The 16,757-nt window shown below is 45.7% G+C and overlaps 1 protein-coding gene across 1 annotated transcript in view; it reads left to right on the forward strand.

Annotated features, from left to right (window-relative positions):
- Nucleotides 1–542: 542 nt before the first annotated feature.
- APOB (apolipoprotein B) overlaps nt 543–16,757 on the forward strand; it is a 37,430-nt gene continuing 21,215 nt past the window's right edge. Inside the window, exons 1-17 of the mRNA XM_004745883.2 lie at nt 543–720; nt 977–1,015; nt 1,960–2,075; nt 3,004–3,149; nt 5,195–5,348; nt 6,198–6,353; nt 7,859–7,983; nt 8,672–8,757; nt 9,921–10,140; nt 10,907–11,134; nt 11,356–11,473; nt 11,580–11,726; nt 12,412–12,623; nt 12,898–13,135; nt 13,704–13,880; nt 15,226–15,417; nt 16,490–16,657. Of these exons, the coding sequence (XP_004745940.1) occupies nt 651–720; nt 977–1,015; nt 1,960–2,075; nt 3,004–3,149; nt 5,195–5,348; nt 6,198–6,353; nt 7,859–7,983; nt 8,672–8,757; nt 9,921–10,140; nt 10,907–11,134; nt 11,356–11,473; nt 11,580–11,726; nt 12,412–12,623; nt 12,898–13,135; nt 13,704–13,880; nt 15,226–15,417; nt 16,490–16,657 (2,592 nt within the window). The 5' untranslated portion in view covers nt 543–650. The remainder of the gene's footprint in view (nt 721–976; nt 1,016–1,959; nt 2,076–3,003; nt 3,150–5,194; nt 5,349–6,197; nt 6,354–7,858; nt 7,984–8,671; nt 8,758–9,920; nt 10,141–10,906; nt 11,135–11,355; nt 11,474–11,579; nt 11,727–12,411; nt 12,624–12,897; nt 13,136–13,703; nt 13,881–15,225; nt 15,418–16,489; nt 16,658–16,757) is intronic.

Raw genomic sequence — 16,757 nt, forward strand, 5'->3', positions numbered from 1 at the left:
GCCCCTTTCCCTCTGCTCCCTCCTGGTGGGCTGAACCCCAGGCAGGTGACCCACAGCCACAGGTACCTATCAAGAGTAGGGGCACCCGGCCACCACAAAGTCCAAAGTTTTGGTGAAAACAAAGTCACTGTTTTGGCGAAAACGGGACAGAAAGGAAAATGTCTCAACCAAGAGGCCATTGAGGACTAGTTCTGGAAATGGCTACAAAGTCAGAGCAGGGAGCTGGGGTGGGTTTTGTCCAGGTGCCTGGTCATCTCCCGAAGGCACTGCTGGGTGGGCGGCGGGGCAGGGTCCAAGTTCCCCCAACCCCACCTCCCAGGGCCCCGTTCTAAACAGGCCCGAGGAGAGGAGCGCAGAGGGGCTGCCCGCTGCGCCTGGCCTCAGCCCCTGGCCGGCCCCTGCTGGCGCTCAGAGGCTGCGGAGACTGGTGTGCAAAAGCAAACAGGCCCGGCTGGCTGCCCTTTGGACCTGTTGCAATTCGCCGGGGCGCTGCGGCCTGGGCGGGCGACCTGGTATAAATGGGGCGCGGGCGCCGGCCGCGCATTCCCTCCTCAGTGCGGGGCGGCGGCCTGCGGGTGCCCGTCCCTGAGGAGCCAGCCGGCCAGCCAGGCGACACGAGGCGCAGCGAGGGAGCCGCCCGCCCCGTCGCCATGGGCCGTCCGAGGCCCGCGCTGCTGCCGGGGCTGCTGCTGCTGCTGGCGGTCGCCGGCGCCGGGGCGCGTGAGTGGGGCGGCCCGGCCTGGGGGCCGCGGGGGCCTGGGTCCCGGGAAGAGGGGTTGGGGGGGCCGGGGACCCGGACCGGCGGTGGCTCGTCCACGTACAACGCAGTTGGGGGGCGGGGAGAGCGCAGGCCGGGGAGAGGGTTCTCCAGAACCTGCTTCTCTCCAACGACGCCAGCGGGCCCCCTGCCCGGGAGACCCGGGGCCCCCTGGAAGAGGGGAGAAAACCCAGCGCTGTCTTTCTCCTTTTCTTACAGAGGACGAGGTGCTGGAAAACGCCAGCCCCAGCTGCCCAAGTAAGGCTTTTCCCCACTGGGCGGGGAAGGGCGCCCCCAGCCCCCAGCCCCTCCTTCTGCACCTCAGCTCGCTAAGATGCTGGGATGCTATGATGGGTGTGCACGGCTCTGAGCCCCAAGAAGCCAGTTCCGTGGGACTCTGCCCTCCTCCAAGGGATCTCAACTCCTTCTGCCTGCATTTCTACTCTGTCCCAAGCGCTTGGCCTGGGGCAGGGACTGTCACTCTCTGGGCCCGGGGGCACTCTACCGAGTCCCATCACCGTCTGTTTATCAGTGGCTAATCATTGATTCGAAGCACCTGAGGGTGAGGAAATGCTGACTTTAACCTTTGTGGAGAAATCCAGACCCCCACTCCTTCCTATTTACCTGACCTCCAGGGATCAAAGGAGCTGGCCTCCAGGTGGTACCCAGCGCCCTTGGCCGAGCGAGAGGCTGGCCTCTGATGGGACAGCACTGCCATCTTGTGGCCACCTGGCATCACTGCCCTGGTGTTCGTGCCCCAAATGCTCTTTTCCTCAAATTGTTCAGCCAATTCCTCTCACAGTGGAAAACTCCAGAATTCTTAATACCGTCAGAGATCCCTGAGACTTAATGAACTTTGCCTCAGGAATTTTCAAGCTGAAAAGGCATTAGAGCTATTTGCTTTATGTTGCTGATTCTTAATTCCCCAGTCTCTCTTACAGACTTTCTCAGCCCCATTGTTTAACACTCCCCTCAGATAATACATTCAGAAACTACTGGCAAATTTAAGCAGTATCCTCAACAAAACATAGTGGGGAAGTTAAATCTGTAAAGGGAAATTCAAAATAATGCAAAGTCAATTAAAAATAATTTGAGTTTAATTACCATTTTTTACGATCTTTGCCACGACCTCTCTTTTCCCAGTAGACTACTCTTGGGGGGAATTATCTACTATGTTGCTGACCTATTTCTCCCCATGTTAGAAGGTGCAACTCGCTTCAAGCACCTCAGGAAGTACGTATACAGCTATGAGGCTGAGAGTTCCACCGGTGTCCCCACGGCCGCTGATTCAAGGAGTGCCACCAGGATCAATTGCAAGGTATGAGGAGACAGGAAGAGCCACTGGAGGAACCCAGGGCTCCTGTCCTAGCAGACCCGCTCACGCTAGGACTGCCGTTAATCACAAAGTGAGGGACTGTCTCTGGGTTTGAAAGTCAGCCACTCTGCTGAGTTTTCTGCTGCAAAAAAATTTTGCCAACCAGATTTATTATTCCATTAGCTTCTAAGATGTAACTGGAATACGTGATCTAGAATATTAGCATTGCAGCATGGTAAATTTAACATGAAGAGAGAAGCCCAGGGGGTAAGCCAAAGGAGAGGGGCATCTCAGGAAAGCATTCTAGAGTACAGTTTTTAGACTCGGAGCGAAACAATCTTTTCAAAACTTATATCTATCGCTGAAATGATTGTATTCATGTCTGTGTTCACATGGAATGGATCTAAGGGTCACTATTAGGGGCCATGTGGGAAAGAGAAGTCAAGTTGGAAAACAGACCTCTTCTTTCTAGGGCCCCATAGTCTGTGTTGTCTTATAAGGTGGCCATTGGCCACATATGGCTGTTTAAATTGAGTAAAACTTAAACTTCTTAGTTATACCAGCCACATTTCAAGTGCCCATGGCCAGCAGCTCTCCTATCAGAACATTTCAATCACTGCAGAAAGTTCTTGAACAGTGCCAAATAACCCTTACAGATCTCATGTACTCTGGCAGTACATGAAGTTCTGAATAGGCCCCAAGAGATATGAACAGTTAGGTTGCTTGGTTTTTTTGATGACATTAAGGAAACATTTGCCGTTGAAACCAATGATGGCTTTCTTTCTGCTTCTTTGTTCTTCCTCTAGCTCTTAGACTGTATTCCCTCTAACCAGGGGTCCCCAACAGTATTTTCCTCTGTGTCCTGATTAGAGAGTAAGCCCTGGGCTGTGAATGGTCTCATGTTCTTGATGCTGCTTACTACCCTTCTCAGGTTGAGCTGGAGGTCCCCCAACTCTGCAGCTTTATCCTCAGGACAAGCCAGTGCACCCTGAAGGAAGGGTCTGGCTTCAACCCTAAGGGCAGGCCCTCACTGCAGAAGACTGAGAACTCGGAGGATTTTGCTGCTGCCATGTCCAGGTAAGGCAGGGGCCTGTCTGAACTTCTGAGCTCTGAGATTTGCTGGATGTGTTGTGGATATGTGTGTGTGTGCATTCGTGTGTGTGTGTGCACATGTGTGTGTGTGTGTGTGTATCCAGGGAGGGATGAATGCTTGTGTTTTATGTGAGGCCTGTGTGTGAGGACAAACATTTCATTCTGTATTCACTGTGGATCAGGGAATTGCTAAGTTGTCCCAAGAATCAGCAAGAGGTAAACATTATTTACCCTCCCCTAGCGAAGTGCCCCTAATTATCATTTAAATGTGTTTCTAAAAACTCCCATGCTTTAAATCTCCTTGAGACAATAAAGGTGAGATGGTTTGTTTAAACAGGTGAATTCTTGTTTAAAGAATTAAACAAGACCCGTAGCCCCGTGGTCTTCAGGGAAGGTCCAGCAGGACTTGGTGTGGTGCAGGGTCTATTCCACAGGGGGCAGCAAGGCTCAGCCTCAGCAAGTGCAGAGAATGCCAAGTACCCCCCGCCCCTCACTGCCCTGCCCTGCCCAAGACTGTAGTTCTGCCCAAGCATAGTGACCAGGCCACCCTGGTGTTTGCAGCTAGCCTGTCTTCTGATTGATCTATGTCTGTATCGCTCCTGTTGTAAATATTGTGAACATCACCCCTGCCTGGAGTCCAGATCACAGTTGGTAGTGTCCTAAGTGTGTGCAAATACAGACAGTTATAGGTTTTTTGGTCTGGGGGCATCAGAAACTCCCCACCCATCTTTTCGATTTGTTAAACATTAGACATGAAAGCCAGTCCTTTCTCTGCTGAGTAAGCCTTCATGCTTCTGTCTGTTGCCAATATTTTATCCAAGACCTGAATATGTCTGCAGCACAGGGATCAGTGACAGGAGGGACTAGTAGTTTCCTTTTGGGTTTTACCTTCTCCAAACTAAAGGGACTCCTGCTCTTGACTATTACCGGCTTCCCAAGCCTACACTGCAGTATCTGGAACTTTCTGCAAAGATGTTGAGCTATGGAAAATGTGCCTGGTCTCCTTCTCCTGATTATGACCTACCCAGAGCAGGTGCAGCCCTGAATTTCCAAAAGGAAGTCCCCGAAGGGAAGTCCCTAAGACCATAGTTGATATGGGCTTCAGACATGGTCTCAAGGCTTATTAAAGAGTGATGACCCAACAAATGTATGAAAAGAGGTTCAAATTCACTGTTAGTCAGGAAGTGTAATTAACGTAACAGCAATATATTTATCACATTATGCCCATACGATTACCAAAATATAAAGCAACCAAGGGCCTGTTGCTGGTGACCTCTGAGGAGAAGTGAACATTGCTGGTGGAAATGAGAGCCAATAGTCAATATCTGTTATAATTAAAAACTTACTACCTCTGACATAGCAATTTCAAAAGGCTGGGACTCTCGCCCATGAAGAGAAGAGCAGTAATGTGTGAAGATAATATGCATAAGCATGTTTATTTCAGTGTTGTTCATGTGGGAGGGAAAAATCCAGAAAGAAAGTGAATCCCATCAAATAGAGGGAATGTCTGAATCAATTATATATAACCATAAAATGAGAAAGTTCTATAGCTTAAAAAAAAAAAAATCTGTCAGACCTGTACCAATGGAGTCAAAGGATTTCTGTGGCATATAATTGAGAAAAGAAAGATGGGGGGAAATGTGAAAACATTGTGTCGTCTATGTAAAAGAAGCAATGAAAAAATCTTTATGCGTGAATGTTTCCACCCCACACCTCTAGATAGGAGTGTCTGAGTGTGGAGAGAGAAGTGGAAAACCCAGTGAGTTATTCTGTAAGGAACATGACAGCAGAGACTGGTGTGGGTAGAAAACAGAGTGAGGATGCATAAGGCAAGAAAAGCAGGTAAAGAAGTCAAAGAATACAAAAAACATACACATATTTGTACACTTTTTTGAAAAATGTACACTTATAAAGAAAAGATGGGGAAAAAAAAACAGTAAGTAAAAGGAGATGCAAAGCTACCTAGCTTACATCCAACAGGCTTACAGCGGAAAAAGGACACGTCTGTGACCTCACTCTCTCTGAAACAGGCACGAGCTCAGGCTGGCCATTCCTGAAGGGAAGCAAGTTTTACTTTACCCAGAGAAGGAAGAGTCTACACATATCCTGAACATCAAGAGAGGCATCATCTCTGCCCTCCTGGTTCCCCTGGAGACAGAAGCTGATAAACAAGAGTTGTTTCTGGTGAGAATGCAGAAAATTGATAACCATGCCCTTTGAACTCATCTTCACAAATTTGAGCTGGGTCCCACTCTGTATATAAAGTGGATTATTGACTTAGCCACATGACTAGCTACGCCCAGGAGGCCCTGTACTGGTGAGAAGTGCTGGTACCCAGGGCTCTTCCTGTCCCCTGGGCTCACTGATGGATTCCCTTCTGAGCAGATAGAGAAAAGAGCCTAATTTTAAAGCAGTATTTGAGGAGTCCTGACCACCATACTCTTCTGTTTGATTTTTTGTGTCCCCACAAGATATAACACAGTAAAGCTCTGTGTATTTTAAACCCAGAAAATAATGGAATCTGTTGCTAGCCTCTCTCAAGAATTTGAAGTTTTGATCCAAGAGAGAATTCAATTTAGTTGAATCCCATGAACATTTTTGAGCCCTTACTATGTTCTAAGTTCTATACTCTGCTCCACTTGGAGAAGACATAGATGTGTCCTGCAGAGACCTTTCGTAATATGCTCGGGATCTGTGGAGAGAACCAAGACACACTGAGCACCAGGCAGACTGGAATCCTTGCTGTAAGGAAGCAATAGAGAAAATCCTCTGAGAGCACAGAATGTAGTCAGAGTCTGCTGGGAACTAGGTGGCCAGGCGAATGTGCCTCAGAACCAGAACCACCCTTCATGGCTTTCTCAGTCTAGCTCTGGAGTAGCAGCAATGCCCACTGTCAGCCTAGGAGGAAGAAAATCCTTTCCCAATCCATGGTGCTCCTGCCTTTTCTCCCAGGCTCCTTTCCTAGCCCCTCTAAAGCATCCAGAGCTGTTTTTCCCACATTGAATACACCTGTTGTATCTTCTACTCCCATAGGATACTGTGTATGGAAACTGTTCCAGTGACTTAACTGTTAAAACAAAGAAGGCAAATGTGGCAACAGAAATATCCATTGAAAGGAACCTGGAGAAGTGTGATCACTTCAAGGCCGTTAGCACAGGAGTTAGCCCACTTGCTTTGATCAAAGGCATGGTAAGTTTCACATCCACGTCGCTCCTTGCAATGAACACTGTCCTCTTGAGTCTTAAAATTCTGGAATGTTAGAGCTGGTAAGAATTTTAGGGAAGAATCAACCCAGACTCATTTTCGTCTAGACTATAGCAGGAAACTGACGACAGGAAAGGACTGCCCAAGGCCACGTGACCTGTTATTAATTGAACCAAGACCAGAGTCAGGTTCCTGACTTCCCAGTCCAGAGCTCTGACCTTCTTGCTGTCTTTCTGTTACTGACACCGAACCATCCACCATCCCTGGAGAGTAATGACTGTCCATCCCTGAAAAGGTTCTAGAGCTTAATGGAGGATAGCAAAGCCATCTACTGCTGTTTCCTACAAGAGGACTGGATGTCCCCAGCTCCAGGCATCCAACCTCTGAGGAAGTCCCAGGACCTGTTTTCTGCCCTCCTTTCCCTCACTCCTATGAAGTGACATTACCAAGAGCATTCCAGTGTCCTATCCTTTCGTCCCATGTATGACCCTGCTCAATGCCTGGCCTCTCTGCCCCCTGCCTAGGCCAGCCTCTTAGTATTAGCCTTCTCTCCTGTCACCTCAACAGGGATCACTAAGCACCATATTACCAGAGCTTACCCAGTGCCTTGTAATCTTCTGGGACATAAATCACAGCTTATCTCAATAAACAGGAAGGACATGAGCAATCACTGCCATGCTTGGCAATGTTCCTGGTCATTGTCCTTGAGGCTGAATATATGATGTCTGACAGCCACAAGGGTCATATTAAGAAGAAGCCAAGGCACTGGCTTGTGTGTCTTTTCTGAGAACTGGCTGTATGCTTAGCCCCACTCTGGGCAGAACTGAAGGTCAGAGACAGTAGCAAATGAACCATGGGCCTTTCCTTTGTACTTACAGTCTAATCCAGGAACAAGGTTCCTACGCATGCCAAAAAGGACAATAAATGGCATACTAGATAAAGTTATAAACTGACCAGTGCAGACAAGCAATCCTAACCCTGACCAGGAAGGAGAAAGCACTATTTACATAGTTCAATGGGAAAATTTGGTGGTAGATCTGCTTAGAGGGAATGGTGGGCGGGTATCCATCAGTCTAGCCTCAAAGATTTATGGGGGATGTGGAGCATGAACCTGTAAGATACAAAGGATGTGAGAGACCTAAGACATAAGGACAGGCTTCTAGGCAAAGAAAACTTAAGAAGCAGTGTGAAGTGTTAATGTGTGGTGGGTGGGTAGGTGTATAATACCTGGTTAGATATACTTTGTGCAGGATGAGATGTTCATTGGGGTGGAATAAGAAGAGTCTACAGCTTGACTCCGCTTTGGGTATACTGAGTTATTGCATCCCTTTGTCTACATGCCAAGTACCAAGTTTCCTTCTTTAACTGAGTTTATCTAGTGGGGCAGAACTCCCATCTCCCATCTTCCTTGAAGTTAAATGCCCATGGCAGAAGAATCAGGTTCAATCCCCAGAGGCTGATAAACACGTTTTTTCTAATCTCATTTACAGCTCCACCCCTTCTCAACTCTGATTAGCAGTAACCAGTCCTGCCAGTACACTTTGGACCCCAAGAAGAAGCATGTGTCGGAAGCCATCTGCAGGGAGCAACACCTGTTCCTGCCTTTATCCTCCAAGTAGGTCACCTTCTGCACCCTGATTCATTATTTATGGGTTGACGGGAGACGAGTGCTTCTCAGTACCCTGTTCCGAGCAAGGCTGTGTTTGGAGGAGACTGTGAGGAGGTACAAAGCAGAGCCCAACCCCATCTCTCTTTTCAAGCTAACAGATAATTAAGCAAGAAAATCTTAGGTATACAAAACAGTTTGAGACCAACAAAAGATATCTTAGACCCAGACTCTAAGGGTTATGGATCAGGAAAAACCAAGGATCATTGCAGGCTGCCCTGGTTAAAAAGGCTTTATCAAAGATTTGGGATTGGGACCAGAGACTGGTATATCCCAATCCATTTTGAAACCTGAGACATCAACTAGTGTTTACTGATTAATTGCTCTATTCTTGGCATTGTTCTGAGGGAGAGACACAGGAGTTTCAAGGCACAGTGTTAGTCCCTACCCTCTGGGGACTCCAGAGTAGTGAAAGGGGTAAGTTACAGATGTCCCTCTAATGGAAGGGCAGGTAGCATGACCAGGAGGAGGTGGAGGGTGTTCATTGGCAGGGAAGGAGGTCAAGAGGCTGGATTCAATGGTTTGAAAGGTAGGCAGGATTTGGGTAGAAGTAGAGAGGGAAACATTCAACATGAAAAGAATAGTACTCTCTAGGGAACTGGCTATCCATGACATGATGTGCTTCCTTTGTTACCAGGAGTCAGTATGGGATGAATGCACAAGTTACACAAACTTTGAAACTTGAAGATACACCTAAGATCAACAGCCGCTTCTTTGAGGAAGGTAAGATTTTATATGTATATTGTTGCCGGGACCTGGAAATCTGCCCAAAACATAGCATGTATTATGGCTAGGAGATGCCTGCTGACCGGTGAGTCCAGTGGGGTTTGACGTTCTGGGTATGGGCTCCTCTAGTGAGAAAGCATATCCCCTTCAAAATGTTAAGTGCCAACGCAATAAACGAAAAGGAGAAGTATCCCAAAGCTACCTCGGTTTTCATAAAAAGGAAATTGGCCTCCTAAGTCTACCTTTGGTAGGTCTGACAACCTCCTACACTCTGAAATAAGCCTGGGACCTGGATGAGGTGGGGCAAGTGGGAGAGGCCCTTCGGAGTCAGGAATTAGTCTTTAGAGCAGGAAAAAAACCGTAGCAATCTCTAGTCTAACCCTAACCCTGCATTTGTCTTATATTTAAATCAGTCTTGTGCATTCCCTCATTGTTCCCTCATATGCAACCTGTGATGTCAGGTGGTAGCCGTGTGTGTTTTTATACCCATTCTACAGAGGGTGAAATGAAACTTGGAGAGGCTTGTGATATATCCAAGGTCTCCAAATATTGGTAGTGCAGAATCAGCCCTCGGGTCTAATTGAAGCCAGGGCTCTTTCCATTGCATCACATTTCCCCCATGAACCCCACATTTTCCACATTAACTCCCATCCTGGCATAGGTCAGGGCAGGGTGATGAAAGAGACACAGAAGCGTTTTCCCCCATCAGCTTCTTATAGATCCCATTGGAAAAAAGGGCAGGTAAGCATCAATGGGTCTAGCCTCAGCCATAGTCATGTCAGTGGCTGCTACAGTCTTGTCTAGTTCCTTCCAGCAGAGAGGTAATCTGATCAAATTCAGATAAGCCTGGATTCAGTTGCAGCTCTGCCCCTTATACTCAGAGAGGTCTTAGGCAAGGAGAGTTGCTCATCTCTGGGTCTCAGTTCCCTTATCTTTAAATTGAAGAATAATAATGAACCCATAGGACAGTGTGATGAGTCAGTAAAAACACTGAAGTCGAACACCAAGCACAGAGCCAGATACATAACAAGTATTGAGTATAGGATAGTTTTCTTTTCCTCTTTGCTGTACCTCCCTAATTTCCAATTTTCAGTAGACCAGGAATCAGTTGAAATGTAGAGGTAAGCAAGAACCCCTTTGACACCCCCCCCCCTTTCCAGGCACTGAAGTGGTGGGTCTTGCCTTTGAGCGCACCAAGTCCACACCACCCCCACAGCAGGCTGAGGCCATTGTGAAGACTATCCAGGAGCTGCAGACATTGCATGTCTCCGAGCAGAATGCCCAGAGAGCTAACCTCTTCAGGAAACTCATTACTGAACTGAGAAGTCTCAACAAGGAGGCCTTCACATCCGTCTTGCCAAAGCTGATCGAGGTGTCCAGGTATTTCTTTAATGGTGGTAGCCATATATTTTGTATGACCTGTGGTAGGGGGCTAAACTTTCAAACCTTGGCCAAGCAGAAAATCTCAGAGGCCACTGAAATATCAATCCAATAATTCCACTATTAATTAATCAATTAATGTTTGCTGGATAGAGAAATATCAGCTAATGTGCTTAGAGTTCTATGGGACGGACACACACACACACACACACACACTCCCATGCTGCATTCAAGGCAGATAGGCATTTCTGTGTCAAAATGGGAGAGCAATGTTTCCCACCTTTTGATGGGTAACTTCTAGTTCCTCATTCTATTGTGAGTACCTTGGAAAGTTGGGGAGGAAAAGAAGTCTGTGCCCTCCGGAAGCCTACACTAGTGGAGAGAGAACTAGGCAAACAAAGTGATACTGTGATTTCTCCATACTTTAAGGCACTGGTTCTAACTGTTGGGAAGACCAGAGGAAGGACTAAGGACCGAAATGAGGCCATGCCAGTGCTTGTCTGGCACGGTCTATGTTCTGAATGAAAGGCAGTGATAACCATCCTCTTTGGGCTCTGGGGTCCCTCTGGGGTCCTTCTTGAGCCTTTCCTCCGTGGTGCTTCTCCAGTGGACAGTGCTTGTAGAGAAGGCTTCCTGCTTCCTGGGATCTGTGTTGGATTTTGGGAGATGGTCAGATTTGGAGAGCGAATCTCAGAAATCATGGGCCAAGGATATTGGAGCTGCCTGAAGGTGATCTCTGTAACCTTCTCTGTTCTTTCCTTCTCAGCCCCATCACCTTACAAGCCTTGATTCAGTGTGGACAGCCCCAGTGTTATACTCACATCCTCCAGTGGCTGAGAAGTGAAAAGGCCAACCCCCTCCTGATAGATGCAGTGACTTACCTGATAGCCCTGATGCCAGAGCCCTCAGCAGAGAGACTGCAGGAGATCTTCAGCACAGCAAAGGAGCAGCAGAGCCGGGCCACTCTATATGCTCTGAGTCACACAGTCAACAAGTGAGTTTCACACTGCTTCTCCTAGTGGGAGCTGAGGAAGACCCCCACATCTCTGTACTAAGATTATACCCCACCTTCCACTTTCAGACTCTCTTGCGTACTCTTGTTTTTTCCACTAGCTATGTTGAGAGCAAAGACTTGAAATAAGAAATATTCACACACAAGTTTGTATCTTAAATAAACTTGGCTGTGCTTGCTAAGTCCTAACTCTCATTCTGCAGCTATCATAAGGCTAACCCCTTGGTGACTCAGGACCTACTGGATGTTGCTGATTACCTGTTGGAACAGATTCGTGATGACTGCACTGGGAACCAAGATCACACCTACTTGATTCTGAGGGTACTTTCAGCCTTTTGTAGGACATGCATTGTTTCAGAAGCAATTTCATGAACACCCCCTACTTCTCCTTCTGCACCTGACTTTCCCTTGTTTCTTTTCAATACAGGTCATTGGAAATATTGGCAGAACCATGGAGACAGTAACCCCAAGACTCAGGTCTTCAGTCCTGAAGTGTATCAAAAGTACCGAGCCATCCCTGCTGATTCAGAAGGCTGCCATCCAGGCCTTGCGGAAAATGGAGCTTAATGATGAGGTGAAGTCCACAGAGGAAGTCCGAGTGTAAAAACTTTAGTCAGATTAACAAGGACTTGGAAAGAGATTCTAAATCTCATCATTCTACTGCTTTCTAATTGCCAATTTCAACAAGCCTCTTGACTGCCTAGCAGTATGTGGACAAGACAGAAATAAGAGACCACAGTCCTACTCTAGCCTCAGAATATGAGATTTTAGTTACATGCTGTCCCCCTTCCAGATCAACCATCACTCTCACCTTAGGAAAACATGAACATGCTTAATTTCCACCATCTTCCCAAATTGGGTGCAAAACGCTTATTTATTTGGAAATAAATAAGAGCTTTGGAAAACGCCTTATTTATTCACTCCAAACTCTCACTTTCCCTTCCCACCTACATTCCTGCATTGAAATAACTTACAGTTAAACAGATTTGTTTTCACTTATAGTAGCAGATCTTCCTCAAGTCCCAACTTGAGTATGTTAATGCAGTTGGATGTAACGTGCATTTAATCTGAGACCCTTCCTTGAGCTGGTTGTTCTGAGGGACACTGGTGAGAAGATACCATACCAGCATTTGAAAAGCTATCAGAAAGAAATTTGACTTCTATGTAGTAAACCACCAGCAGACCACACTGGTGTTTGCCAGGCATGTTCTGTGTTCTGACCAAAGGACAGTGGTAACAGTCTCCTTTTTTGGATACAGGTCCGGGAAGTCCTTCTTCAAGTTTTCCTCAATGATGCCTCTCCAGGGGATAAGCGACTAGCTGCCTATCTCATGCTGATGAGGGGCCCTTCCCAGTCAGATATTAACCAAATCATCCAGCTTCTTCCACGGGAACAGAATGAGCAAGTGAAGAACTTTGTGGCTTCCCACATTGCCAACATCCTAAACTCAGAAGAACTGTATATCAAAAAGTAAGTAACAGTAACTTTCCCACATCTGCCACAAAGGGCAAAGAGTAATTTCCCATCCCCCTCATTCCTAAAGCCCACTGCCTGCCCTTTATGGAGTGTTCTTTCTTCTGGACAACATGCACACAAAAATGCAGCAGTCCTGAGCCAAGCTCTTGGGCAAATGAAATCCAGATCGTTTGGTAGCATTCGGCAATCCATATTTCCTTGGGGTGAGAGAGACATGGATTTGTAACATGGTGAGTAAGCTAAAAATATGCTCCCTGTTTCCATCTAGCTTGAAAAAGTCAGTGGAAGAAGCTCTGAAAGGATCTCAACTCCCAACCATCATGGACTTCTCAAAATTTTCCCGGAACTATCAGCTTTCCAAGTCTGTTTCCTTGCCATCACTTGACCCTGTCTCAGCCAAAATTGAGGGAAATCTCATATTTGATCCAAATAATTACCTTCCTAAAGAAAGCATGCTGAAAACAACCCTCACTGTCTTTGGATTTGCTCCAGGAGATCTCTTTGAGGTATGTGTGAGACTTAGAAGAAGCTCCCATTCTTTCTCTAGTTCGGTACAACTCCATAAATAGAAAGTCAAGGTGGGGCATGAGCCAGCCTGGGAGGAGCTAAGATCAAGCAGCTCATTCCTACCATCAGTTTGAGGCCACCTTCTTTCCCTCCTCCCTCGCCCTCCTGCCTTCTAGCTAAAGGTCACCTGAAGCATGATGCTGTAGTATTAAGGGAAATGTTGATGTCTTAGGGAAGCCCTTAGATCCAAAGCCAACAAAACACATGGGCTGTGCAATCAGACTGATCTGGTTCAAACCCCAAATTCATTCCCAATCTGAATCTCTTGTTTAATTGCTTATCCTCTCTGACCTTAGCCTTTTCTGGAAAAAGGACAAGTAACAAGTTCTGCCTTTCAAGATTCTTGTAAGATTTAAAGAAGACAACTCCTGTGGTTGCCGAGTTCAGCTCCTACTGCATAGTATCCATTAAATACTTGTTTAATTAAATGGACATTAAAGAGGGATTGGAGGCTGACATGGAACAAAGCAACCTGATGGCATTTTCTTGCCTGATTTTCTTTCTCAGATTGGTTTGGAAGGGAAAGGTTTTGAGCCAACATTGGAAGCTCTTTTTGGAAAGCAAGGATTTTTCCCAGACAGTGTCAACAAGGCTTTGTACTGGGTTGATAACCAAGTTCCTGATCATGTCTCCAAGGTCTTAGTTGACCACTTCGGCTATACCAAAGATGATAAACGTGAGCAGGTATGTTTTCATTAAGAAAAGCTTTGGATCTCAATGCAAAACATTTTCCTCCTAGCCTAGAAGTCGTCAAGGAGCTATCTAACTGAAATGACAATTGTGGCTATTATTAACCAGTCCCGTGGAAGTAAAGACTAGGGTCCTCTGCAGTTATAAGCCTCCTAGAGATTCAATGTGCCCAGGAGCCAGACTTATTAGATGATTACCTGTGGAAATTCTGGGGCATGGATTTGAATTCTGACCTTACTGTTTTCAAACTGTGCACACCTGAGAAAACTGCTTGATACTCTGTCTGTTTCTACATCCCCAGAGTGCTAATAATTCATACCTCACTGGGTTATTTAAAGACTAAATGAAATAAAGTATGTAAAATGCTAAGCAGAGTGCATGACTGGTACTGATTGTTCAATAAGCAGATATTATTTTAATTTTTGAATTCTTATTTTCCTTATTAACCGCTTTCTTCGGCTCTTACTCGTATAGCGAGAGCAAAATCTACTTTGAAGCTAACATAAGCCCCCACTTAAGGAGTAGAAAATAGATAGTATAATCTGGAGTTTCTCATTCTTTAGTTTTTTGCTACTCCAAGTCTGATTCAGTCATTGGCTCACATCACGGTTTGTTAGAAACGCAGGTTCTGAGACCCCATTGAGATCTACTGCATCAGAACCTGCATCTTAATGACACTCCCTAGGTGACCTGTATGTACATTTCAGTTTGAAAAGCAGGGCAATAATTTACTCCTAGATGCCAACAGATGGCCCAAACCTCCACTTTCTAATTTACTCATGTCCCCGTGAGGCTGGGGCCCTTTGCTCTGTTGGAGTCTGTCAGTCGTTCTTTTTATTTTTTTTCCCTCATGTATAAGCATCAGTCTATGGTGTTCTTCTAATCTCTAAGAAGAACTTATCTAGGATAAGGTGTTTTTCAAGGTTTTGGCCAATTTATATAGCAGCTATATTTTCTCAAGAAACCCCTGGTATTCATCTCTCATCAGAGGAAAAAGGGGTAATCAGGAGATATCTTCTACTCTTGGTGAGCCCTAGCAATCCTGGGATCCTGGAGAACAGAGGTCCCTCTTATTATGTCTGCATTCAAGTTTCCAACAGCATGGAGACACCTCCTATCCCTGATAAGACCTCAGTTTCTTTTTTTTTTTTCATCTCAATTTGGTAAAGCTATCTATCTTTCAATAAAAGGCGGGAGTGATTTCGGTGGCTTCCCTATATCCCCACCTGTGTATTTATGTCTAACCCACCACGGCTGCAGTAGATGGCCCCACAGGAGGACTCTAAAGGTGTGTGACGATGCTGACATCTCATTAGACATTTTATTGTTAAAATCCCAGGACATGGTCAATGGAATTATGCTCAATGTCAAGAAACTGATCAAAGATTTGAAATCCAAAGAATTCCCAGAAGCCAGAGCCTACCTCCGCATCTTGGGAGAGGAGCTTGGCTTTGTCAGGCTCCATGATATCCAGCTCCTGGGAAAGCTGCTGCTAGATGGTGTTCACACTCTTCCTGGTATCCCCCAGATGGTAAGTAGGCCAGGCGCCATCACAAGCAATGAGATTAGCCCATGCCCTTTGTAGATCTCCCAGACCCCTAAGATCCTGTCCCACAAACCAGAGAAGGTGCTTATACTTCCTTCAGGGAAGCAGTTTGCTTTGAATTTCAGAAAGGAAGATTCTTGGATTGCAAAGAATTGGTAACATTTAGAAATTAGGCCTTTGATAATATTAGGTGTATCTTTTGAGGGCATCCATTTGTTCATATGTGTTTCTCTATATCTATGCTACAAGTTCTCTATATCAAATGATTATGAAATCATTTGTATAGTATTTGAAAAACTGTTATCCACTATCTAAATATGAGTTATAGTTTCCATCATTATTAATTTATGCATAAGGGAGAAAAATGTGTAAATATATCTCCTGGTATTTGATAAATAATAATGTTGGCTTTAAGAAACCAGATTTCAAGTTATTTTCTAAAAATGTTTTTTAAAAAAAAATCATACTAATATGTTCATCATCTCAGTAGCTTGTCAATTTAAAAAAAATGGTTTTGGGGTATGTGGATGGCTCAGTTGGTTAAGCAGCCCACTCTCGGTTTCACTTCGGGTCAAGATCTCAGGGTCCTAGGATGAAGCCCTGAGTCAGGCTCTGTGTTCAGCAGTGTGTGTGCTTGTCTCTCTCTCTCTGTCCCTCCCCCACTCTAAAATAAATCATTCTTTTAAAAGAGTTGTTTTATCATAATAGATTATACTTCAGTAAGCCCTCATTTCCATGTAGACTCCAAATAACCAGAATTAATCCTTGCCATCCAAGGCTACTTAAAGCTCAGAAAGCTCTGAGGCCCAGCCCTATTCTTAAGTGACTCTGAACCACTAGTTCAAAATGACATGGTATCTGGGAAGGGCAATTTCTTACATCCCATTCTGTTGAAACCAGTAATCATGCATTTGATCAAATCCTCAGCTAATCAAAATATGCTAGTCTGTTCCTTTCTGGATAAAGAAGAACAGTTACTGTCTGAGATGTGGGAGACTGCCTTTCACAAATCCCACTTGGATGAGGCTTACTTGTCGTTGCCATCTTGGATCTACAGATTAGAGAGGCCATCAGGAAGGGCTCAGTGAATGACTTGTTTCTTCACTACCTCTTCATGGACAACGCCTTTGAACTGCCCACTGGACTTGGATTACAACTGCAAGTCTCCTCCTCTGGGGTCATCACTCCTGGAATCAAGGCCGGAATGAAGCTAGAAATAGCCAATGTAAGACCCTGTTCACTTTTTCATTCCTCAGGTTGTTCATTTCCTCCACGGCGGTTTCTTGTATGATTTTAAAATGTGTGTAGTTCAAGTTGAAGTACAT

This window comes from Mustela putorius, unplaced genomic scaffold (genome assembly GCF_011764305.1).
Source record: "Mustela putorius furo isolate JIRA1106 unplaced genomic scaffold, ASM1176430v1.1 tig00537284_pilon_pilon_pilon, whole genome shotgun sequence".
In the NCBI taxonomy this organism is placed as follows: domain Eukaryota; kingdom Metazoa; phylum Chordata; class Mammalia; order Carnivora; family Mustelidae; genus Mustela; species Mustela putorius.